The sequence below is a fragment of the Silurus aristotelis genome, assembly GCF_946808225.1.
Source record: "Silurus aristotelis genome assembly, chromosome: 18".
NCBI lineage: Eukaryota > Metazoa > Chordata > Actinopteri > Siluriformes > Siluridae > Silurus > Silurus aristotelis.
This window is the reverse complement of record NC_139591.1, coordinates 14,118,193-14,144,448: the sequence shown is the minus strand read 5'-3', so window position 1 is coordinate 14,144,448 and position 26,256 is coordinate 14,118,193. Positions and strand designations below refer to the sequence as shown.

Below are 26,256 nucleotides of genomic sequence, written 5' to 3'. Positions count from 1 at the left end.
TTGCCTTGTGACTTCTTACAATAGTTTTTTTTCTCTTCTCTAACAGACTTATATTGGGGATATATTGGTCGCCATGAACCCATTTAAACAACTTCCACTCTATGGAAAAGAGGTAATGCCGCTATAAACGTTATATTTGTCTTTTCCAAGCGTTTATTTACTTATTTGGCTTTATATGCCACCTAAAATTTACTTCCTTCGACCTCAAGAAGGTAGCAAACTTCTCAAAGTGCTGATTGCTTGGTCATCTTGAAGGGGGAAGCAAAATCTATTTTTAATATCGACATGCTATTTCTATTAATTATTTTACATAATTTTGTATATAAATATCATTGTTTATGTTAAACCAGATTGAACATGGTGTTATTTATAGTCATGTGTTTATTGTGATACAAATATTACATTAAAACCTCACAATGGAAAACATGAAATGTTTGTTTTTTTTTTATTCTTAAATATTAAAGATATTTTTATGTATATCATTTTTTTTCCGGTCCATTCCTTTTTCTATGAAAAACACCCTGTAAAATCATTAAATATTCCTCAAGTGCCCAGATTCGCATTGTCATTGTTTTTATTAAGTTCAATGAAAATACGACACTCAGTCTAATACAATTGCATTAAGTGTTTGTCATGTTTGATTAACCTTCATCAAGAGTATAAGATGTCACTAGTCAGTAGTTTATCAGTATGTCCCATGTGCTGATCAGTGGATCCAGGGCTTTTTGCAGGAAAACTGGGTGTGAGGCAGATCTTCATGTATAAAATGTTTAATTGTTCAACACTTCTACAATTTGTGTCGGTACATAGCCACGTTATTATTTACATACTAGATGACCTCACTGTTGCTGCTTCTTTAAGCTTTGTTACTTGGTTTGTAGGATAGTAGTCTTAAAACAAAACAAATACATTTTATTGATTGATGTAATATTTGTAAAAGTGTAATGTAACAGGATTTCTATGGGAACTACAAATAATTTTTTCTTTATCAAATGTCAACTTTGTTGGTCCATTAGGGCCAGTTTGGCTACCAAAGTGTTAACTCTCTCATGTTTAAAGGAATAGATGAAATTGAGAAATAAGTCTTTAGCTGAGCAAAACTAAACAACAATGCACATTACCACTTAGACAGGCTGGAAGGTGGTTACAATACTGTTTGCTTATAAAAGCAATATAATCGTTATCATTTGTTATCAGAAAATGGATCCTGTTGGCTTGAGCTTAACCAAAAACAGGAAGAAACGTTTTTTACATAGCTGCTTTTATAATTCGTTTTTTTTTTATGTATTAATTATTATTATTATTATTATTATTATTATTATAGTAATACTTTTTTATTTTATTTTTTACTATTTGTCATGTACCAATTTATCGTTTTGAATATTATTATTAAGACAAATGTCTTTTCAGGTATCAGAGAAGTACAAATGCCATGAGAAGAGCACTTTACCTCCACATATATTCGCTGTAGCTGATCGAGCATACCAGTCCATGTTAGGCCGTCTGGCCACCGGGCCAAAAAACCAATGCATCGTTATCAGGTGAGTACATTTGGTACATTTTAAAACCAATTCCTGTAATGCATTTTCAACCCTGACATGTAGAGTCTGGTCTATTTAAACATTCCCCTGGAGACAAGACAAGACAAGCCAAGACAAGTTGTTCTGATGAGTTTATGCACCCTGCCCTGGTTTATAGTAGACCTATTCTGCTGATGTTCCAGGTCACGCTGGGTCCATTGAGAGTTTTGTATTTGATAATGGAGTTATTATTTTGAATGTATTTATTTATTTAGTCTAACCATAATGATTCTACTGTAGCACCTTGCATGCACTGTTGTAGAGTTGTATAAAAAAAAAAGTTATTTTAAAAGTTTTCTGTATTTAGAAAATCAGTACAGTGGCAGCATGGGCGTCGAGGAGTTGAACATGCCTACTGTTAAAGTGCTTTAACAGCGTGCAGATGACCTCAAATGGTTTCATCTTCCCTGGTTGCCATAACGCTTCAGAAGAATGAGTAGGTAGAGGTGTTTGGGACGGGTGGGGGGCGTCGATAATCCTTGACGACAGGGCACAAATTTACTTGGTCGTAGAAACAATAATAGCATTTGACCACACACCTGTACGACCACGTTTGCACGACCATGACGACAGATTTAGATATGGTGGTCTTTTTTTTTTCTTTCTTTTAAATGTCAACATAAAAACAAGATGGCGTTCTTTCATTTTGTTGTTTGTTAGTGTTGATGGATTTCACTCACCATCTTCCTATAAGCAGGTGATGAGAGATAGCTTTATAATAGTGATGATAAAGGTTTTGCATGCTTCTTTTTTAATCTCTGAAGTCTATTAATACTCTTCTCTGCATAGTAAATTTCCACAGGTTCGCAAAGCAATTAGTGGCGTTTAATTAGTGGCCCTTTGCTCTGCAGTAAACAGAGGTCTGCAGTGTTTACTTGTGGGCACGATCATACATTTGCAAGTTCCATTGGTCATGCAAATCTTATCGAATTTGCTCAGACTTTTTGATTTACACGCCAAGTGGTCCAGAGCACCATCAGTCGGACTATATTTGCTTATCAAATGGCAATTTTCTTTCTTTTTTTTTTTTTTTTTTTAAACACCTGCCAAGTTCAAGGATTTTGTTTCTCTTCATGATTCTAGATAATGATGATGAGGATAATAATAATAATTATTATTATTATTATTATTATTATTATTATTATTATGATTGTAAAGTTTGTTGAAACCTAACCATAAGATGGTTGTGTTTTTTTAACATCCCATTTCACGTTTAGTCCCCGTTTGCTGTGAGAATACCCTCTGGGAAGATGTTCCACTTGATTTTGTGTGTGTGTGGTTGTAAAAGAGTGTTCGTAAGTCAGGTATTAATGTAGGTTCAGGAGACAGGAGTTCTATATCAGGCCACTCAAAATCCACTCCAACACATGCAAACACTATTTTCATGGAGCTTGTTTTGTCATACTGGAGCTGGTTTGGGTCTCCTAGGTTGAGTGAAGGGGATATTAAATGCTACCACATCCAGACATCCTATACAGTTGTGTGCCTCCAATTTAGTGGGAGGAACAACATATGGCTGGAAAAGTCAAGTGTCCCAATACTTTTGTTTTTATAATGGATATCTGGAAATGGATTAGAAATACAATTTATTATATATCAGGTTAAACATTTTCCATGTTTTATTTATTTCCCTGTAGTGGTGAAAGTGGAGCAGGGAAGACCGAAAACACAAAGCTTTTATTGCGGCAGCTCATGGAGCTTTGTCGGGCGAACTCTCAGCTTGAGCAGCAGATCCTACAGGTGAGTGATCTGGTCACTCTGATTTGAATATAACCTCATGGTCTGCTCATGTTCACTCTCATGTTCAGACTCCCAACATTTTGCACGCCATTATTATTGACCAAATTTGCAGATCTATAAATATGTTTCCTGTGAAAAAAAAAAAAAAAAAAAATGGACAGGTTTATTTCATGTCAGCTGCAATGTCCTGTAAATTAGAATGAACACATTAATAAAACTGTAATAGTTGTTCCTGATTGAGAAATCATGCAATGGAAAATTAACTGGTATGAATTGCGTAAGAGATCATACGCATGAATAAGTTTTCCGGTGATGTCAAAGATATCAATATGCATGTATGTAAAAATATATATATATATATATTACATAAACCCAATTCCAAAAAAATTTGATAGTTTGAAATGTAACTAGAAAGAGAATGCAATTATTTGTTCACGACAGAACATAGAATACATATAAATGTACTGAATTTTTTTTTAAGGCAAATAAGAAGCTAATTTTCAATTTGATGGCTCAAAAAAAGTTGGGACATGGCAACAAAGGGCTGGAAAATTAAGTCTTACTAAAAAGAAAGCATTGGAGAAACATTTTGCAACTGCCAAAGTTATTTGGCAACAGGTCAGTAACATGTTTGGGTAAAGAAAAATATCTTTGAGAGGTATAGATAGATGGCGTATAGATGAGGGTCACCAATCTGCAAAAGCAAACCGTCCACAAATTGTGGAACAATTTCCGAATGATGTAACATAAAATGGTGAAGATTTTGAATCTCTCATCATCTACAGTTCATAATACCATCAAGGGTTACCAAGAATCTGGAGAAATCTCTGTGACTTAAGGGACAAGGATTAAATTCAATATTGGATTTTTGTCCTTAGCAGCACTGCATTAAAACGGCATGATTCTGTCATGGAAATCACTACATGAACTCAGAAACGCCTCCAGAACCGATTGTCTGTAAACACAGTTTGCTGTGCAGGTGAAAGTCAAGTCAAGTTTTTCTAAGCGTTTTTCACAACGGACGTTGTCTCAAAGCAGGTTTACAGAATTTAAGAGTTAAGGTGAACGATGTGTATTTATCCCTGATGCATGCAGCAAGGAAAAACTCCCTTAGATGTTATGAGGAAGAAACCTTGAGAGGAACCAGACTCAAAAGGGGAACTTATCTTCATTTGGGTGATATCAAGAGTGTGATTATAGACTTTAAACAATACAGAACACTGGCGAGTGAGAACTAACATGAGAAGGTGAAACCTCTAACCTACAAACAAGAAGCCATATGTGAACATGATGCAGAAACACCGGCGTCTTCTCATTTAAAATGGACTTGGGCAAAGTGGAAACTGTTCCGTGACAGACCATCCGGCATGTTCTCAGTGCTCAAGGCAAAAGCCTGCATTTTTGGGGGAGCATTGGTGCCTATGGAATGGACAGCTTGCACATCTGGAAAGGCATCATCAATGCTGAAAGATATATACAGGTTTTAGTGCAATCTACATTTACATTTTACACAGTATCCCAACTTTTCTGGAATTTGGGTTGCAATTTTTTTTTTGGTAATTTCAAACACAAATGACTGCTGCAGATTTAAATTTAAAATGGGGAAATATACAAAAATAGTTGTTTGCAAGTCTTTAGTGCTTCAGAGATGCATGTTATATTTATCATCTACCTAACCCCTTAATACCTAAAGTAATAAAACAAAGTATCAGGGTTTTTTATAGTAAGCTGAGGTGAGTTTGTGCCCCTTTAAATATACGTTACTGCTATTTAGTTTGGCAGTTTTTGTGTTTCATTTGGATATTGTAAAGATCTACCGAAGAGCTACTACTGTAATCATGAAAAACTCATCCAAGGCTCTCAAGCACTTACAGCAAATTATTGATTTATAATGCCATTATCAAGGTCTTAAGTTTTTTTCATCATGTCATCTCTGAGTTTTTCCTTTGCCATCTGGCTTCCACATTATGGATATAAATCTCTCTCAGCTTCCTTTGTGACAGTGTCTACTCTTAACATCAAATGTAGTTTCATTGCATTGGATCTACTTTGCCTTTTCAGCACCTATAATGTTAACAAACCAAAGGTCATACATCTTCATTTAGTGCTCTTTTTATATACTAAATACACATACACAACTTCATCATGACTTTGCTGTACGTAATGAGTTTCTGTGGTTGTGTTGCAGCTATTAATACATATTAATGCCAACACAGGAACCAGTGCTACTCAACACCACTCTTTTGTGGTGTCCAAGAAATATGCCATATAGACAAAAGTATTGGGGAAACCTGACTTTCAAAGCCATATGTGGTTCTACCCCAAACTGTACCTACAAATTTGGAGGCACACAACTGTATAGGATGTCTTGTTGGATGCAGTAGCTTGAAATATTCCCCTCACTTGAGACCCAAAAATGTTTTAGCATGACACTGCCTCTGTGCACAAAGCCAGCTAAATGAAGAAAGGTTGTAGTGGAACATCTTAAGTAAACATTTTATTAAACACCTTTGGGATGAATTGGAACAACTGTCCACCCCTCAAGCCTCAAGAAATGACCACAATCAAACTCTAAAATCTTAGTGGAACATCTTCCCAGAAGACTGGAGGCTATTATAACAGCAAATGAGGACTAAATGTGGAATGGCATGTTCAAAAAGCACATACAAACAGGTCTCATGCCAGTCACTTGCATTTGCAATTAAATTATACACCCATTCTTTATACTTTTAGCACCTGCTCAGGGCGCCACAGTCATATCTCCTGTGCTAGAACAAATATGCTCCCTTATGCGTAATACAAACGTGTATTTCTTGTTCTACCAGTAGCAGAATTGCTTGTACACAGGTCATTGCTCATTTGCCACCATCTATGTGAAGAGACGTTGAAGTGAAGCTTAGCAGATTTGCTGTAGTTTTGAATAAGCAGGTTTTACCCTGTTCAGTTTGTTCTGTTTACGACTGGTTTTATAGTTGTTAGAATCTGGGCTTACCAAAGGGCGTGAATTAAATGTAAAATCAAACGATGGATCTGTAAAATGTTTATCAGAACCTATGGGTTAAACTTTCAAGCAACAAGTGAAATGCACTACAGAATTCGATTTTGTTTTTCAGCACGTTTGTGAGGTGATATTTGTAACAAAATTACTCTGTTTACTTTGTCAAAAATGCGGTGTTGTCACAGCAGTAACATGTTCTTGTTTTTGTTTTTTTTTGCAGCGTTGGGTTTGATTTTTGATCCATTTCGCTTGGTAAATAGTGTTCAGTTTCCTAAAGTTAGATAGATGGTCTCTATGGAGGACCTCAATATCCTGCATAAATATTTTTTTTTTTGGCTGTTTTGTTCTTGTTGAAATGTGCTGCATCTTTTATGGTTTAGCTTCTAGGCCAAGGAATGAGATGGCATGTAATGTACAATTTTCAGAGAAGCAACTTCATGTTAACTCTCTCACCACTGGGTTTAATATTTCTCCAAACATAAACTGAATGAGTTAAAAAAAAAATTTTATTTTGTCCTTTGATATTTCTAATGTCTTCTAATGCTCATGTTACAATTTTAGATCCTTCTCTTGGCTTCTTTTTGTTTTAGCAGAGCTGCTGGAATGGTGATCATTGTGATTTTAGCTTTTTGCATATAACTGTTGTTCCTGCTGCTCTCAGGTTGTCCTAAAATTCTTTTTTTCCACTGACTGGCTTCTTTTTTCTTTCCATCCTCATCATTAGTCTGAGAGCGTGTTATGAAATGTGCATGTTATCAAATCATTTGTTGTGACCAAGCTGTTTATGGTCTTAGCTATGGCATGGCAGCTTTTAAAAAATGCGCAGGAAGCTGTTTTTACCTTCACTTTGATTACTACTGCATTAAATCATACAAACCAGTGGGCTCATAATGTCGTCAGGTGCATTTTTTTTTTTTTTATTATTATTATTTTTTTTAATTTTATTTATTTATTTATATATATATATATATATATTATACACACACACACACATTTACAGGTAGTCTTCGACTTACGACCACCATTTGGTCGTAAGTAGAGTAGGCTATCTGTACAGTACTGTGAAATGATGCCGGAAGCTGGTACGCACTGTCGTACGCTGCGGCTAGCGATTGTGGTCGTAAGTTGCATAGGTCGCTGGTCGACGACTACCTTTTATCAATGATTTTACAATGTGGAATTTCAGAAAAATGTACTTATTATTATTATTATTATTATTATTATTATTATTATTATTATTATTATTAATAATAATAATAATAATAATAATAATAAAATAAAAATATTTTTTAAAACTTTCTTTTTTTTAAATGTAGCATTTTTATGTAAAGTTTTTTGCACCAGTTTTATATATATATATATATATATATATATATATATATATATATATATATATATATATATATATATATACTTACTCACTTTTTTCCCCTTAATAATAGACTTTTGCAATGCATTTCCATCTGACAAAACACATAATTGTGTAGACTTTCTCTGGAATATGCTTTAGTATATGTTTTAGTGATGGCTGCATAAGCATTTTCCATGTTTTCCTATGTGCCTCAGCAGGACAGGATGTTGGGAAGCCGTGGTGGGGGAGGGGGTATTTAAAAGGCGTGAGGGACTGTGAAACTTTAGTAAGTATGGGAAGCACTGCCCTCTGGGACATTGTGTCATATGGCTGAGCAACTTGGCACAAGTCTGCCCTCAGGCTGGTTAGCATGCCTTTCAAAAGGACTGCCTTCCAGGGAATTGACTTTCATACCGGTCACCCTATTCATTTATTTATTACGTTTTCCTGCATACACCTTTAGAAGAGCCTTTGTTCATGAAGCAAAAGTCTGTCATGCGATATATTTGTAGATGCGGTTGCTCGAGGGTAACTTGAGTCATGGGAGGATCTCCAGAAAGAGCATGAGTTCCTCAAGTCAAAACACACTGTTTTTCCAGGCCTCATTTCTGTTTTGGGGTTTCCTTCCCAGTGGTTTGTTAACTGCTGACTTCAGGCAAAGCTGCTTAAACAGCACATATTCATTGGCTTGCTATAGGGGATGTCTTGATCTGCCCACGTGGCACCTTTTCACCCCCCAATATTTTTGTGTTAGAACTCATCCATTCGCTCTCCATATTTCATTATTCAAACTTTATATAAAGACATTTAATTTTCTGCATGTAAGGTTTTAGTCATAAATACAAGGCTCATGCTTAGTCTGAAGCGCTTTTTTATTTATTTTTTTATTAACCATGTGTGAAAGTGGTTTAGTTTTTTTTTCTAAACCCACACACTTATTTGCTGCAGGTTTGTTATGTTGCTTGAATTATTATTAGCAGTGGAAATCAGGTCTTAAGGGTGTGATGGCCGGTGTAAAGAGTATGAGGATTTTTTTTTTTTTTGGCAGTTTTTTCTCAACAAATGCATGAATGTGAAATATTTTATAGCATTGTGATTGTGGCATAATATAATTAATTGCTCAACAATATTTATTTTCATTTTGATCATAGAAATTGAGTAATACTTGTTGAGCGATGAGTTATGGAATTCAATCATTTTTCTGAGTGATCTTTTAAATTTTTCTCCACAGCGTTTCACTATAGCAACCAGATATTTTTTGTATAAACACTGTGGTTTGTGATAATGTTTGTATCAACACTTATGGGATTTTTTTTTTCTTCTCCCCCACAAAAAAAAAAGGTGAACCCTCTTTTGGAGGTGTTTGGAAATGCCCAGACAGTCATGAATGACAACAGTAGTCGGTTTGGAAAGTATATACAGCTGCGCTTTCAGAACTCTTCAGGTGAGTTCATTCAACACCGCAATAAAGAGCCGAAAAAAAGTCCAACATTGTGCCTCACTGATGATGATGCACAGTAATGGGAAGTAAGTATTCAGACACTTTATTTTTTGTTTGCTTGTTATTTAATATACTTCCTGTCCCCATTTCAGATTAACACACAATGTCTTTTCCTTTTACACATAATGCCTTTGCTTTTATTTATAAATGTGAACCCAAAAAAAGTATAGATCTAAAACACTGATGCTAAAAATTAAGTTATTTAAATTATTTTTTGCTGTAAAACAAGCATTTTCTAGTCTGAAATTTAAAATTGAGCTGTCAGAAGAGCTGTAATGCTCTTGGGTATGCAGTACATTTAATTTCATAGTCATCACCTTCATCATTAGTACTGCACACTTAATTCACCATCATCTTCATCATTCAAGTTGTATCTTCACTGGTGAGTACCCATATAGAATGTTTTTTGTTAAAATTACGTTGGTTTAAGAATATTGAAAGTGTTTAAGAGAAGAGGAAAAGGTTATAAGAGTGCCAGGATGGTTTATAAAGCCTTAAAATATATCAGTATTTTGTATACTGTACTGTGTACATATTTGGTTGCCACTTCGAGGATGTTTGACTATCGCGTGGGGGTGTGGTCTGAAACGTAACCCCCGAGATAGGCGATGGATTACTGTACCCCAATGCCTTATATCTCTATTACCTCCTGCTGCACAAAGCTTTCTCTGATCCTCCTGCTAAACTGGTTCCACCAACTTTCTGGTTATGAGAGACATTCTTCAAGACTCTTCTCTGTTTTGCCATTTAGATGGTGAAACAAACATGCACTTGATGTGCAAACAGCAGTCTTTAGCAAGCTTCATACAATGTCTAAAGACTTGCAGTACTGTGCAAAAGTGGTAGGCCATCAGCTTTGTTGTGTTAGCAATGTTTTAATGACCATCCAGGGCTTTTTTAGGCGACCTTCTGAGACTGTCCTGAGGTTCATCTTTAAGTGGTATACAGACTTCTTTTAGCAATTCTCAGATTTCTTTGTTAGATTTAGTAAGTCTTTTATTTCTTCCTCTGAACAGGCAATGCCATACTTCCTCTGTAATTTTGAAGTCTGGACTGTAGTGGAAGCCAGTCCATGACTGTCGATGTTTGTTTGTTTGTTTTTTTTTTCTCTCCAATTGATTTCACTGCTCGAGATCATAGCATACTGAAAATGAAACCATTCCTAATTGAGCGCTTTCCGAGAAGGAATGGCATGATGAATTCAGAATGTGGACAATATCGCCAATACCACTGCCAGAAATGCAGTCCCACGCCAAGACAATCACACTGTTTCACTGAAGGTCGCAAGCAATCATTCTTCTTTCTCTCCAAGTCGTCTTCTTACATATTGTGGACAATTGGACCCAAAAAAGTCACCATTCGATTTGTCATGCTATAATACTTGGTTCCACTGTTTATCACTCCAATCTTTGTGACACCCTGTTCCCCTATTGAAAAAAGTGGTTTCTTGGCTGTTACCCTTCCACAAAGACTATTCCTGATAAAGATTTTTCGGACTGTAGAAGGGTGAACTTGACATTCCGGTAAAGCTGGCAGATGATGAGCCAAGTACTTGCTGGACGACTTTTGGTCTCTCAAAAAAGAAACTCTGAGAAATGTCTCATCGGATTTTGAAGGATTTCCAGGCTTTGCTATTTTTCCTATAAGAGCGGCCTTTCTGATGCAAAAGTGTGATTTTTGTGTCTGTCAATTTCTGTGATTATTTTTGCATTTTGAATGGAATGATGTAATTGAAAGTTGGTATTATTAGCAAGTTCCAATGAATTAAACTCATACAACATATATATGTAATGCTCAAGCATGTCTTGCACAAACTTGGTTTAATAGACCTTTTCACAGCAGTCATTTTGACATGACCGTAGAACAAATGCAGGTGTGAGCAATGACATTAATCAGGATTTCATTCCATTTAAGAGCCAGGTTCCTGTTATTGCTGAAGTGTAAGAGGAAGTCACACTTAATACCTGCCTTTTAAATCTATAGAAGAGCTTTTTAAATACTGCATATCATTTTCCCTGTATTTTCTTCTTGTATTCTACTAAATATTTGTCGAAATATGTATGGTCATTATACCATTGGTGAAACAGCAAATCTAATGGTGGTCTAAAACTTTTGCATAGTAATGTTCCCCTAACAGCAGTTATTAAGTAGCACTTTAATTTAAATAATCTCTTTCTTACAACTTTCCCTCTCAAAAGATTGTTTGTATTTTTAGTCTTGGCTCTAATGAACCACCATTGGAATGTAGTTGTTTATGGAGAATTCAAAATAGTTTTTTGAACAATCACATTTCATACAACATTAGCAATCATGGTGAAAGTGAATGTGGGATAACACTGGTAAATAACACTGTTGAGGAACAAAAGCAACCATAAATAGTAAAGACAATAAAAATCCCTGAACAAAGGCATGCAAGATTTCCCAGCATGATAATTAGCATAAGAAAAGAGAGCACTGTGTATAACTCTGAAGTGGATACATGCATTAAGTGTGCTAAATCACAAAAAACAATGTGTCTGAATGCTACTACTTTTCCTTCACTTTGTATATTGCACTTTTTTTGTGTTTTTCTTTCAGTCTGTTGTCTTTCTAAACACAGTCTATACTCTTGCAGTAAAAGGAGCCAAAATCAACGAGTACCTCCTAGAAAAGTCCCGTGTGGTCCACCAAGATGAAGGCGAGAGGAACTTCCACATTTTCTACTGTATGCTTGCTGGCATTTCTGCACAGGACAAGGAGATGTATGGCCTCCTGGACCCTACTCAATACCGGTGAGTCAACTGCTGATGTTGTGTAGCAACACCCTGAAACGTCACATACCAGATTATAGCAGCTGTTGCAAAAGACGTCATTCTTTTCAGGATGCAAACTATTTCAGGAATTACACACTCCGGTTTAGATCATACAGGGTTGTCCTGTCTCTATCTTGGTTTTGCTATACAGAAAGGTGTGGTTTTGTCATTTTGCCCTTTTCATTGTGTGTTAAAGCACAACACCTTTTTAAAGCTTTTGTGGAATTTCTCTTTGTTTTCTTTCCCACTCCTTTTATCTCATTATGTCACAGTGCTGTGAGTCATAGATATCTGCTTTTCTGTGTCCTAGTTACCTGAATGGCCGATTTGGTCAGGCCGATATGGTGCAGCACTGGAGTGAAAAGTACAATGAAGTGAGCAACGCCATGGATATGGTGGGCTTTGAGGAGCAGGTGAAAATTTTCTCTTCTGTCCCAGTGTACATTCTAAGCTCACAACCTTCTCTCAGACTGTTCTACTTGCTTACACACGTTCTCACATTGCACTTTCAGGAAAAGGTGGACATGTTGACAATCCTGGCTGGGATCTTGTCTCTGGGAAATATCACATTCGAGCCGACTGAGAACGACGCACTGAAAGTGAGCAAGACTTCACAGGGCTGGCTGAAAGCTACTGCGGTGAGTTGGCTCACAACAAAAAGGGTGTAAAAAGTATCACTTTTCACACAGGTTTCATGCGGATGTGAATAGAGTTAAAATATATATATACATACAGTGGGTACGGAAAGTATTCAGACCCCCTTAAATTTTTCACTCTGTTATATTGCAGCCATTTGCTAAAATCATTTAGGTTCATTCTTCTTCCTCATGAATGTACACATAGCACCCCATACTGACCGAAAAACACAGAATTGTTGACATTGTTGCTGATTTATTAAAAAAGAAAAACTGATATCACATGGTCCTAAGTATTCAGACCCTTTGCTCAGTATTTAGTAGAAGCCCCCTTTTGATCTAATACAGCCAGGAGTCTTTTTGGGAAAGATGCAACAAGTCTTTCACACCTGGATTTGGGGATCCTCTGCCATTCCTCCTTGCAGATCCTCTCCAGTTCTGTCAGGTTGGATGGTAAACGTTGGTGGACAGCCATTTTTAGGTCTCTCCAGAGATGCTCAATTGGGTTTAAGTCAGGGCTCTGGCTGGGCCATTCAAGAACAGTCACGGAGTTGTTGTGAAGCCACTCCTTCATTATTTTAGCTGTGTGCTTAGGGTCATTGTCTTGTTGGAAGGTAAACCTTCGGCCCAGTCTGAGGTCCAGAGCACTCTGGAGAAGGTTTTTGTCCAGGATATCCCTGTGCTTGGCCGCATTCATCTTTCCCTCGATTGCAACCAGTCGTCCTGTCCCTGCAGCTGAAAAACACCCCCACAGCATGATGCTGCCACCACCATGCTTCACTGTTGGGACTGTATTGGACAGGTGATGAGCAGTGCCTGGTTTTCTCCACACATACCGCTTAGAATTAAGGCCAAAAAGTTCTATTTTGGTCTCATCAGACCAGAGAATCTTATTTCTCACCATCTTGGAGTCCTTCAAGTGTGTCTTATACTGAGGAGAGGCTTCCGTCGGGCCACTCTGCCATAAAGCCCCGACTGGTGGAGGGCTGCAGTGATGGTTGACTTTCTACAACTTTCTCCCATCTCCTGACTGCATCTCTGGAGCTCAGCCACAGTGATCTTTGGGTTCTTCTTTAGCTCTCTCACCAAGGCTCTTCTCCCCCGATAGCTCAGTTTGGCCGGACGGCTAGCTCTAGGAAGGGTTCTGGTCGTCCCAAACGTCTTCCATTTGAGGATTATGGCGGCCACTGTGCTCTTAGGAACCTTAAGTGCAGCAGAAATCTTTTTGTAACCTTGGCCAGATCTGTGCCTTGCCACAATTCTGTCTCTGAGCTCTTCAGGCAGTTCCTTTGACCTCATGATTCTCATTTGCTCTGACATGCATTGTGATCTGGAAGGTCTTATATAGACAGGTGTGTGACTTTCCTAATCAAGTCCAATCAGTATAATCAAACACAGCTGGACTCAAATGAAGGTGTAGAACCATCTCAAGGATGATTAGAAGAAATGGAAAGCACCTGAGTTAAATATATGAGTGTCACAGCAAAGGGTCTGAATACTTAGGACCATGTGATATTTCAGTTTTTCTTTTTTAATAAATCAGCAACAATGTAAACAATTCTGTGTTTTTCTGTCAGTATGGGGAGCTGTGTGTACATTCATGAGGAAGAAGAATGAACTTAAATGATTTTAGCAAATGGCTGCAATATAACAAAGAGTGAAAAATGTAAGGGGGTCTGAATACTTTCCGTACCCACTGTGTGTGTATGTATATATATATATATATATAAATAAAATGATAATGAATATACATGAATATAAACTTGTGATTTGAATCACAACCACTCCTACTTTCCGAGATGTTGAGAATTCCCTAGAGTTTTGATATTAATATTTTTCATTTGAACCGTTTCACAATTTTCACTAACATTTTGTTCATAGAAACTACTTCCTCTTCTCATGATCATTTGACATGAATGTACATTTAGTCCCACTACTTGTACAAAACTGAAGTTCCGCTGTCGAATATAGGTGTGAAAATTCTATGTTAGACTATTCAGGCTCATTGTGGAGCTGTGTTTCTGTGCTCAAACGGGATTGTACAGAAGTGAGGAGTTGGTGAAGCTGTAGAATTTATCTCTCCTGCACATGCGTAGTAAAATAAACAGAGCCATTGTTTTCCCAAATGCCCCCAGCTTGGATGAGGACCTCAGGCCTTTATTCTGTATGAAGGAAGGTTAAGTAGCCATACAACTGTCTCTCTCTCCCCCACCTGATAGACAAACTAATGAATTGTGACCTGCTCTGGTACAATTAAGCCCCTCGGTGCAAAGGTTGCGTTGTTGCGCTGGCTACATCTGGCTGTTCGTGATAAGATGGGAGGAGCTGTTAAATGTCACAGGTGGCTTTATTGTGTCTGTACCATGATTTCTGTGTGACTACATATATATAGCTGATCATTAATGGTGAATCATCTGTTGACAGCTTCTAACTGCTTAACCCACTCCCTGTAGCTTTACTACACCTGCGTTAGTGATACCGTAAAATGATCCACGATGATGATAAAACTAGAGCAGGGTAACACCTAGTTGTTACAAAAGACAAAAACTTTTCAACCTGTTATGAGAGCAGATTATTGTATAGAGGAACCTTAATAAAATACATGTGCTTAAAGGAATATTTTAATTGACTTTTACTTAGAGAGGCTTGCTACTTATAGTAAAAGCATATTGTTTAATCTCAATGTATTCAGGATTGGATTATTATTATTTTAAGCTTTTTTTATTTTATTTTTTTTTTTTTTTTACCCTTTCAGGGTCAGTTTGGTGTTCAGGAGGATGACCTGATGAGATGCCTCACTTGCACTATGTCAGTAACTCGAGGGGAATCCATCCACCGCTTTCACAACCAGCAACAAGCTGAAGGTGCAATTTCCTGACTAATATGGTTAATCAGTTTCCACAGTGACACTGCATTTTTAAAAACTCTGCTTCCTTCCACTGTCGAAACTGCACAGTGACTGAAACTTCTATTTGGAAGAATTAGCTTAAATAATTGACAGTTTGTTAACTAGGGTGATTTTTGACAGGCAAATCCAAATCTAATCAGTGACTCAAGCTTTACATGATTAGGCAAATCACCTGCGTCTGATCTCGTTCTCTTTCAGATGCCCGAGATTCGATCGCCAAAGTGGTGTACGGCAGAGTGTTTGGCTGGATCGTTAGTAAAATTAATGAGCTGCTGACGCATAAACTGGATACAAATGTTGAGCTGAGTGAAATAGGTAAATATTTGAATGGTATAGTTCATGATGCTAGGGTCTCTCATGTAGTTATTTTTTTACGTTATGTTTTGACATAGTGTTCTGACAATTCGCACATTCTGTAAGGACTGGGACAGGAGCAAGCAGACATGATTTGTAATATGTAATTTTGTCTTGTTTTAACTCTTTGCAGGTATTCTTGACATTTTTGGGTTTGAGAACTTTGCCGTGAACCGTTTCGAGCAGCTCTGCATTAACCTTGCTAATGAGCAGCTACAGTATTTTTTTAATCATGTAAGTTTTTACACATGCACACATGGCCCATTGACATGGTGTTTATTTCCTAAATGTACTGCCTTTTTCCATCGACATTTACTGAACACTTAGTGGTCAGAGGCCTGGAATGTTTATGGCAGATAATGAAGGGATATATAAAGAGAGAAATTAAGGTATTTGTCACAAGGTGAAAAGATCACAAGCACATTGATTAACATATGTTAATGTAATTATCAAAAACAAAAGTACAACACAATGCAGTTATTCAAGAGGGAGTGAGACTAATATAAATAATGATACATGGTAGATAATCTATAGTGTGTGTGTGTGTGTGTGTGTGTGTGTGTGTGTGTGTGTGTGTGTGTGTGTGTGTGTGTGTGTGTGTGTGTGTGTGTGTGTGTGTGTTACTTTTGGCAAAATTGGTACTCAATAGTCATGCCAATATAGCACACTTTTAAATTAAGTCATACACAAAGAAAGGAAAAAAGACACAAAAAATGCTGTTGATTTGTCTGTAATTTTCACTGAGTGGCTTCAACAATTTTTTACACAATATCATGTTTTATTACATGGCACTTTATTTCATCTAAAGGAGCTTATGCCAGACCTTTCTCTTTCCACAGCACATTTTTCTAATGGAGCAAAACGAGTACAAAGAGGAGGGCATCCATTGGGAGACCATCAGCTTCAAGGATAACAAACCAATTCTGGTAGATTCTCTCTCGATCTCTATCTTGCACAATATATTCTCCTTTTCCTCTTTTTTTCCCTGTCTTTTCTGTCTGTGAGACAGCAGCAGCAGAGAGTTTGGCATCCTGGAGTTCTGTGGTAAACTCCCAGGAACAGGAAATGCTGAGTGTGTGGACCACGTCTACATTTTTAGCCACATAGCAGTGCGTTTTAGCTTCTCATATCGCTGTCTTACATCTTTTCTTTCCTAAGACGCCTTTAAAGAGAAAAAGGTCAAATCATAAAGGTTATAGTCTGGGTGTGGGGACTATGGTTTTGTTGTATTGTGTTTGCTGTGGGGAAATTTAAGCATATCTCACATTGCCTGGGAAATATTAACTCTGAGCAGTAATTACAGATGTGTGCAGCTGCAGCTGCTGCTCCTCCTCCCTAAAGGAGCACGTTTATTTTGGGGTAAATTACAGGAAGCTACATACTTTCTCTTAGAAGCATTTAATTACTTTTGCGTGGTCCATCCTTCAAATATATCATTAAAACTTTAAATAGTGTGTTCTCTAACCTTTAGTTGCCAGGGATTATAGCTAGATTAAAATCTCAGTATTGATTACATTTCTATTCAGATATCAGGCTCATTGTTTATTTTATATCTAAAGTATGACTGTACACACTTAATGTTCACTAATCCTTGGCCACTATTAGACTTGTTGTTTCAGCAATGGTATAATCACCATACAGATTTTATTTCTCTTTTGTATAGAATACAACCAGAAATTACAAAACATTTGTATGCAGTATTAAAAAACAAAAATCTGAAGAAAAAAAAATTAAATAAAATAAAAATTCCTTCTATTATTTACTGTGACTTCGAGAATAAACAGGAACCTAGTGCTCATAAGCCTGAATGAAATGGGACCATAATTAATGTCATTGCTAACACTTGTTTCAAGTCAAAATGGGTGCATTACATGCACATGTTGTATGAGTTTAATTCATTGGAAGCTTGATAACAAGACCAACTTTCTACAGTCCTTTTACAGCCCGAAAGAATCTTGATCAGGAATGATCTTTCTGGAAGGATAGCAGCAAATAAACCTTTTTTTTTGGAAGAGTAACAGGCTAAGATAAAATGAAAATGCTATGACGTGCAAAAGCTAACGAAGAATAGAATGTAGATTAGTAAAGTAAAAAAAAAAAAAAAAAAAAGTGTTCTGGAGTGTGAACATTTTGGTTTGTCAATTGTCGACTGTATGTGAAAAGAGTTCCGTTCCAGTTCAGTCCTTTAGTAATAAATGGTAGAAGGTGGTCCTGGTTTGGTGCTGCATTTCAGCCAGTGGTGTTGATACTGTCAAAAAACTGGTGAACACGAATACCGAAATGTACGACACGTTCTAATTCATTATTCCGTTACTTCTGAAAATCAGTATTACCGCATGATCATGATCCCAAGCATTTAGCTAATGCAGTGAAATCATACACAGACAGCTGATAAACAAGTAACATTCATAAACATTATCACGGAATTGCATTTGCCACATAACTGATTTGTTTAGCTGATTTTACGGAATTGTTTATGTGTAGTTTAATGTTGAAATAATGACATTTCTTAATAAAAATATAATAATTAATCATAAAATGAAGTAAAATGTTAATACAGTACAGTTCTATATACATAAAATAGCATTTTTGGGGGCAGTATAGGATCACTTAGATAGGGAAAAGTATAAAAGACATCCTAAGTCTAAAGATGCACTAATATACCAGAGGATTAATTCAAAAACTCTGGCAGCCTCCCCAAAAGAGATTAAGATTAAGTGCTTATTACAAAAAGATATACTGACTTTTGCCTGAAGAAGCCATATTATTCTGAAAAAAGAAATCTTTTTTTGTTTTGTATACATATTCCCTTTGTTTTCATTCATTATTTGTAGGACTGCTTGTTATTAAGGTAACGAGGACCGAATTGAAATAATTTAATTAAAACTATAACAAATAAATAAAAAATAATTATTATTAAAAAAGCACTTAATAATAAATGTTGTAAGATTTATCAGATTTATTATTGTCTTTTTTTTTTTATATTATTAATGGATTGTGGGTTGTGATCTTTGTTACATTATGTGTCATATTTATGAATTGGTAGACCCAGATAAAAATAAATAAAAGTAAAGGCTCAGCCGATGTCAGTTGCAGCAGCAATGATTAGCAAACATTTTCTCCCTTAGGACCTGTTCTTAACGAAGCCGATTGGGATTTTGTCCTTGCTGGATGAGCAGAGTGCCTTTCCTCAGGTGAGCGGATGAGGTTAGAACCACACATGAATCATTTGGGAGCAGTGGGTGGGTACATTTGTTTGCATACATCCTGGTGGCTTTGCAAGTGAAATTATCATTGTTTGATAATGCTAGAGCTCATTATATATACAGAATCTTGCATATATATATTCACCCTTTTGAATGTTTTCATTATTCAATCTGGAACTAAAGTGGATCTGATTTTTATTTTATATCATGAATATATACGGAATTGTAGAGACGTAGTTAAATAGTCGACCTGTTTTGCACTAAAAGTATCATGATTATATAAATACACCAGTTCAGATAACTGTTTGAACAAGCAAAGGGATGGATGCTTATGACCTTAATTAGTTTGTATTGTCTTTTTCAATATTTTAGGTTAATTATAGGTATATTTCTTGCACATTTCTGACGAGTAATCCTAATCCAGTGTCCAGATCTGTTTCAGGTTTTAACACTTCAAAATGGGAAAGTTCATAAGGAGAGAATACTTATGCAATGTACTAAAGGAATTGATGTAATTGAAGCAAAATTCAATGGCTTTTTTGAAAGCTACATGTTACCTTATCACATTATCTTCTTGAGCATTAATCATACAACCCCAATTTCAGTAGTTTTAAATGTTGGGAAATTTAATCTTTTAAAAAGTCACTATACATCTGGAAATTAAGGAGACTAGTTACTGCAGTTTTAAAAAAGGAACATTGTTCCATTCATGTCTGATACAGGATTCTAGCTGATCAACAGTCCTGAGGCCATATTTTTTGTTTCATGATGTGCCAAAAGTTTTCAATAGGTGAAGGGTCTAGTTCAGAACAAGTATATTGGTCCCTCTTCTTTGTAGTCCGGAGGTTTCTGAAAAGAATTACAAATTTCAGTTCATTAAACCACAGAACAATTTTACAACTTTCCTCGGCCCATTTTAAATAAGCTTTGGCCCAGAGAAGACTGTGGCATTTCTGGATCATCTTCACATGGGGCTGCTTTGTATTAAAGAGTTAGAATCTGCAATTCTGGATGACGATGTGAACTTCATTTTTGGACAATGATCTTTAGAGGTATTTCTTAGTCCATGCAGTGATTTTCTTTGCAGACTCATGACTGTTTTTAATGCAGTGATGCCTGAGGGCTCGAAGATCATGGGCATGCAGTATTGACTTTCACAGTTGTCTTGTGCACAGACATTTCTCCAGATTCTCTGAATTTTGTCATGATATTTTGTACTGTAATTAAATATTCCAAGTATTCACAATGTTGAGGAACATTATTCAGAAATTGTTTCACAAACTGTAAACACTGTTTTTTGCAGATCTTTTATTCTCTGATCTTTAGAGACTTGCATTTTGTTGCCCCATCCCAACTTTTCAGATGTTTTAGCTATCAGATTAAAAAAAATGCTTTATTGTTTTCTTTAAAATGGTATATTTCGTCAGTTAAATTTTTTCTATGTTCTATTGTGAATAAAATACAAGATATCTTGCTTTACAAGATATCTTGCTTTACAAGATCTCTAATTTAAGGGTTTGCGTGTTTTAAGTGGTTTAGAAAATGGTGTCATGTGATTAATATAAATGTTCCTTTAATTCTTAGAGATTTTTTTTCCCCCTCTTGCAGGCCACAGATGGAAACTTTGTAGACAAGCTGAACAGCAAATTCAAAGCCAATCCCCACTTTGAGGTGGTCCGGAGCCATAGCCCTCTCTTTACTGTTGTGCACTATGCTGGAAAGGTAGAACAGATAAGCATTTAAAAAAAGGTTTTGTCAAATGTTGGAATATAAGCAATAACTAATGCTGACTTTCTGGCTTGTTCAGGTACAGTATAATGCCAGTGGCTTTCTGGAAAAGAACAGAGACAACATTCCAGCCAGCATTCGCACTCTCTTCATCAATAGTGTTACACCTCTTCTTAGTGTCCTCTTTGCTGGTATGTTGAATTCATTTAGAGAATGCACAAATAAGAAATTAACTCTGAGCTACTAGTTTGTATTTAAAGCAATTTACAGTTCTTTATTTAAACAGTGAGGATTATACTGGGTTAACACCTTTTTGTTTGTATTGGTCCACTAAGGAGTTTTCAGCTATTTATTTATTAATAAGCCCTGTTTTTCAACCATGCTTAAATTACAGCTTGCAGGTATGATGATACAAAGACCAGCATTCATTTTAGTTCACAACAGACACCTCCGTTGTATTCGATTTAACAATTTTATCTTATGTACTAAACCTTATACATTGAATCGTAATTATACTAAACTTATTACATTACAAAAGACGAAAACGAAAAGCAGCTTTTTTTTTACTGCAGCACCACCTACTGGGCAACAAAGTGCACTATTGTCAATCGTTTTAAGCACTCGTTTAAAAAACTTCAAGAACTACAATGGCCCAATTCAGTGTCCATAAATCTTTATTACATGGTTCAGGGCAATAAGATAAAGTTAAAATGTAAGTGAATGCAGCCCAGATATAGGGCTCTAAGTTATATTTCTGCAGATAAGCAATATAGACTTTTATTGTAAAAAAAAAAAAAAAATATATATATATATATATATATATATATATATATATATATATATATATATATATATATATATATATATTAGATATATATTTTTATTTTTTTATTTTTTTTTTATTTTAGCCACAATTTCCAGAACAGGGACTTTGATGCCACGTAAAGCAAAGGTAAAAATAGTTGGTTTTCCTTAATTATCTGTTCTAGAATAAATAAGTCTTTAAAAAGAAAACATCATTTTGTGACCATTTTTGTTGTTTTTGAAAGATGGTAAACTTTGTAGATGACAATTTCAACTCAACCAGGAAGCAGTCTGTGGGCACACAGTTCAAGGTAAAGGGCTTTTCCTGCCAATGAAAGCTTTTCCGATTAACCTAACACCTATGATTGAATTAAATGCAATAGTTTTTGTACAGCATTCCCTGACTGTATTGATGGAGAAGATGTTTGCAGCCAATCCGCACTTTGTAAGATGCATTAAACCCAACGGCAGCAAGTTGCCCAATCAGATGGACAGTAAACTCATCATGGATCAAGTGGGTTACATTTCTTCATTGTAATACCATTTTTACTTTGTCTTTAATGTTTTTTACACTGCAACATTTTGCCTGGTGATCTACACACACATTTTCTGCTGTCTTCCATAAGATCAGTGCTTTTATAATTTCTGGGCCCAACAAACAGTCCAGCATCTCAGTGTGAAATATTTAATTCTTAACGTTTCTGTAATGTATATTCCTGATAATGCTATGTTTAGGTGGAGTCCTAAGTTTTTTGAAGGTCATATGACAAGAGACTAAAAATTAAAATCAGCATGTCTTTTACTCTAGCACCACCTACTGTGCAAACAGTTAAAGTGCTGTTTAGTTAAAATATTTTCTTTCATTAACATATCAGTATAGTCAAAGCCATACTTATTGAAGTCAATTAAAATAAGTTAAGTGGAAAAAAAAACATTAAACAGCAGTTTAGGTTAAGAAACTACTTGCTGTTTCCTTAACAATAATTAATACATTTGAATGATCTTCTTTTAAAGATAATTATCTTGTGATCTAATGACGATAATAATAATCCAAATAAAAATTGACATTTCTTGAAAAAATATTAATTATGGTTAAATTAAATCCAAAGATTGTCACTACCGTTCTGCACATGTAACTGATAGATTATCAGCTTGATTATCGTTATTTTACACTGCGCTTTTGTTTAAAGAAAATATATAAATATACTGCAGTGATGTGAAAAATAAATCATCATATACAACTTGAGTTTTTCCTATCCTGTGTAGCTAAGGTACAATGGCCTGTTGGAAACAATCCGCATTCGAAAAGAAGGTTTCTCCTGGCGACCATCTTTCAAAGAATTTGCACAGCGGTAAATAATTATCTATGTTCATAATCTTCTTCTTCTTTTTTTTGGCTGATCCCATTAGGGGTCGTCACAGCGGGCCAGCCGTCTACATACCCCTTCTGTCCTCTCCTCTTCCTCTTTCAAACCAACTACCTGCATGTCTTCCCTCACCACATCCATAAACCTCCTCCTTGGCCTTCCTCTTTTCTTACTTCCTGGTGGCTCCATCCTCAGCATTCTTCAACTAATAATCATCTATGTGCATCTCATAAAAAATTAAATAAATAAATACAAAAAATGTCAGTGTCTAATTTTAGTGTTATCAGTGTTCAGTGTAATCTTTTTATTCATCAGGTACAACATCCTGCTGCTTAAACCGGGTCTGCCTCTGGACAAAGAAAGGTGAACAAATCCTGGACTCTTTATATAATGTGTATGAGTCATGTTTCTTTATTCATTTTATGAAAGTGTATTTTAATAGCTTAATTTGTTCTATTTCGCCAGCTGTATGTCGATTCTAAATGGCACAGAGCTGCATGGCTGGAAGTGCGGGTAGGTTCTGAGAGAGAGAGAGAGAGAGAGAGAGAGAGAGAGAGAGAGAGAGAGAGAGAGAGCGAGCACATATTTCCAGTAAATGTTTCATAACATAACAAGCAGCATAAAAGATTAACCTTTCACCTATTCTTTTCAGTTCATCACGATTGTTTTTCAAATACTGGCAACAGGACGAGTTGGCCCGACTCCTAGAGAGGCTTGGGAAAGCAGCTGTTGTCATTCAGAAGAGTGAGTAGCACTAAAAACATATTCTTTGTCTTATCCATTGAATAAAGGAGCAAGTAAATCGGTAACTGCAATCATTTCTGGTAATTGCTTGTCAAAGTTCTTTGACAACAAGCAACAAGATTTTTCAAATCACCCAAGTAGTTACATTGACACATAGCTGGACTGGGACACTGATGCAGTCACGAAAGAACATGATCAAACTTGAACTGTGCATTTTTTTTGTATTTAAATTTTTTTATCTCTTTGCTTTACACTTTCAGTTAAATACACTACAGAATGAAAGAACCGGTAGAAATGTTTCTGTTTCAAAGGGCGTTTTTTTTTTTTTTTTATCATGGTGCAGCTTTATTGAGTTTCAAATCATTTGTCTCAGTAATACCCCATCCATGTTTTGTTTTTAGAAGAAAGAAACAAAAATAGCTTGGGAACAGAGTAATGTTGCTCAGCATTTCAAATATGCCTGGCAGTAGCAAGCATGGTCTGGTTGTTGGAAACGACAAAAAAAATGCATGCATGGATTAGCTATTTACAGTATAGTGATATATAATAAGTATGATCATTTGTTGGACTGAATGAAGTTGTGAAAATTTGAATGCATGTGCTGCACAAATGTATCTGGAACTTTACTGGTGTATCTTTTTAGATGTATTGTTCTAGCATTATCTCTATTATACACTATATGGGCAAAAGTACTGGGAAACATTAACTCCAGCCATTTGTGGGTCTTTTCAAAATTGTTACCGCCAAAGTTGGAGACGCATAATTGTATAGGATGTTCTTGGAGGTGGCAACATTACATTACCCTTCCCTTAAACTGAGAGACCCAGACTTGGTTTCTATGCCCCTATATACAAAGCAAGCTTCATGAAAATATAGTTTACATGGTTTGGAGCAGAAGATATTGAGTGGTCTGCGATTAAGCTCCGACCTAAACCCTATTAAACACCTTTAGGATGAACTCTGACCACGCCAGTCCCCTTCACTTTACATCAGTGATTGTAATTTACTAACACCCCCATGACTGAATGAGCACACATCTCCACGAACACACTCCAAAATCTAGTGGAACATCTTCCCATAAGATTGGAGGTTTTTATATCAGAAAATAAGAAGATCTAAATGTGGAATAGGATGTCCAGAAAGCACATAGCAATCTTATAATCAGGTGTCCACAAACCTTTCAATGTGGTGTACCTTGTCAGTCATTCTCTAATCCTTCACCGGTGACTCATGTTTTTCCCCTGACCCTGTTGTTTAAAGACTCATTTTATGCTAATGATGCACACACACACTACCATGTCACCAGCACTGCTGAATGAAGAATGAACCACTATATATCGAACATCTGGTCATAACATGATGGACACACTGTGGTAATGACTGATGGACAGGTAAGGAGCTGATGCATTGTGCACTGCAACAGATGGACTTCAGACAGTAAGTGTATGCCAACATATGGTAGGTGGATCTAGTACAAGATAAGTCTAAATATATGGAGGTGTAACAGATAAAATAAGAGTCGTACAGACTTTAGAAATTAAATCATGTATGTGAACTAATGCTAATGAAAAATTAAGAACTATAACCAGCAGGTTTCTTGTGTGTAAAACTTGCTTTGTATGTTTGATAACTTGAAAAATATGGGAAATAGCACACTCAAAGCTTTCTTTAGGTCTCACTCTGCCTTCTCTATCTAGATAAGAAAAGAAAAGTCTGGGAGACTGCAGCCCAGTCCTCATGATCCACATCCTTTCTTAAAGTTCTTGCATAAGTTCTACCTAAATCTATTTCTAATCCCAGTTAATTATCCCATGCAGAACATGCATCCATGCAGAAAGCCTGATCTAATGTGAATGTATCAGTTATGTCAGTTATGATTCTATGAACAAAAATCAGGAAGATGCCTAGACATGAAGGAAATAATCCGAAATGACTTCTAATATATAATGTAGTGCACTTGACTGCTAAAAGGTGTTCCAATTGTCTGGAAGCTACAGCAGTTCCAAGATTGGTCTTTTTTTGCTATGAATATGTTCTTATTAGTGGCAATAGCAATAAAAAAGAAAGTTAAATACAGATCCCTAAAGATGAATATAACTGTGCAGCACTATGGTATAACACAATTTATGATCTAGGAATAAATAAGTTGTTAATAAATTTGTACTGATGTCACATTAGCACAAAACTGTATAGTTTACGAATGTCAAGCAGGATGAGGACTCAAGCATAACATAACGGCACTTTTGTTTGTTTAATTATATATAATTTATTATACACCACTATAAGATACTGTTGTACCTGAATGTTTCTCTTGCGATGTTCTGTTTTAAAGATTACCGTGCAGTGAGCTGTAGGAAAAGGTACTTGGTCCTGCTGGCTGAAGTTAAACGCCAACAGCAGGCCCAGCAAGAGAGGGAAGAAAGGGAAGAAGAGGAAAGACGGAGACGGGAGCTTCTGGAAGAGCAAGAGAGAAACAAACGTTTGCTGGTGGAGCAAGAAAACAAGAGTGAGTTACCAAGATACCGTTTTCCTTGTTTTCATGCTCTGA

The 26,256-nt window shown here is 36.1% G+C and overlaps 1 protein-coding gene and 1 long non-coding RNA gene across 3 annotated transcripts in view; one reads left to right on the top strand and one right to left on the bottom strand.

Annotated features, from left to right (window-relative positions):
* LOC310741503 (myosin-IIIa) overlaps nt 1-26,256 on the top strand; it is a 39,110-nt gene that overhangs the window by 434 nt on the left and 12,420 nt on the right. For both annotated transcript variants that reach the window (XM_083569410.1, XM_083569411.1), the window contains exons 2-23: nt 47-112; nt 1,411-1,541; nt 3,218-3,320; nt 9,011-9,113; nt 11,785-11,941; nt 12,273-12,375; nt 12,475-12,600; nt 15,353-15,461; nt 15,704-15,820; nt 15,993-16,093; nt 16,699-16,785; nt 18,988-19,053; nt 20,674-20,787; nt 20,873-20,984; nt 21,702-21,745; nt 21,843-21,908; nt 21,992-22,111; nt 22,864-22,949; nt 23,280-23,327; nt 23,430-23,477; nt 23,617-23,708; nt 26,041-26,214. In XM_083569410.1, the coding sequence (XP_083425536.1) occupies nt 47-112; nt 1,411-1,541; nt 3,218-3,320; nt 9,011-9,113; nt 11,785-11,941; nt 12,273-12,375; nt 12,475-12,600; nt 15,353-15,461; nt 15,704-15,820; nt 15,993-16,093; nt 16,699-16,785; nt 18,988-19,053; nt 20,674-20,787; nt 20,873-20,984; nt 21,702-21,745; nt 21,843-21,908; nt 21,992-22,111; nt 22,864-22,949; nt 23,280-23,327; nt 23,430-23,477; nt 23,617-23,708; nt 26,041-26,214 (2,173 nt within the window). The remainder of the gene's footprint in view (nt 1-46; nt 113-1,410; nt 1,542-3,217; nt 3,321-9,010; nt 9,114-11,784; nt 11,942-12,272; nt 12,376-12,474; nt 12,601-15,352; nt 15,462-15,703; nt 15,821-15,992; nt 16,094-16,698; nt 16,786-18,987; nt 19,054-20,673; nt 20,788-20,872; nt 20,985-21,701; nt 21,746-21,842; nt 21,909-21,991; nt 22,112-22,863; nt 22,950-23,279; nt 23,328-23,429; nt 23,478-23,616; nt 23,709-26,040; nt 26,215-26,256) is intronic.
* The window catches only part of LOC310741514, a 128,920-nt gene that overhangs the window by 95,561 nt on the left and 7,103 nt on the right, over nt 1-26,256 (bottom strand). The gene's annotated exons all lie outside the window — the stretch shown is intronic.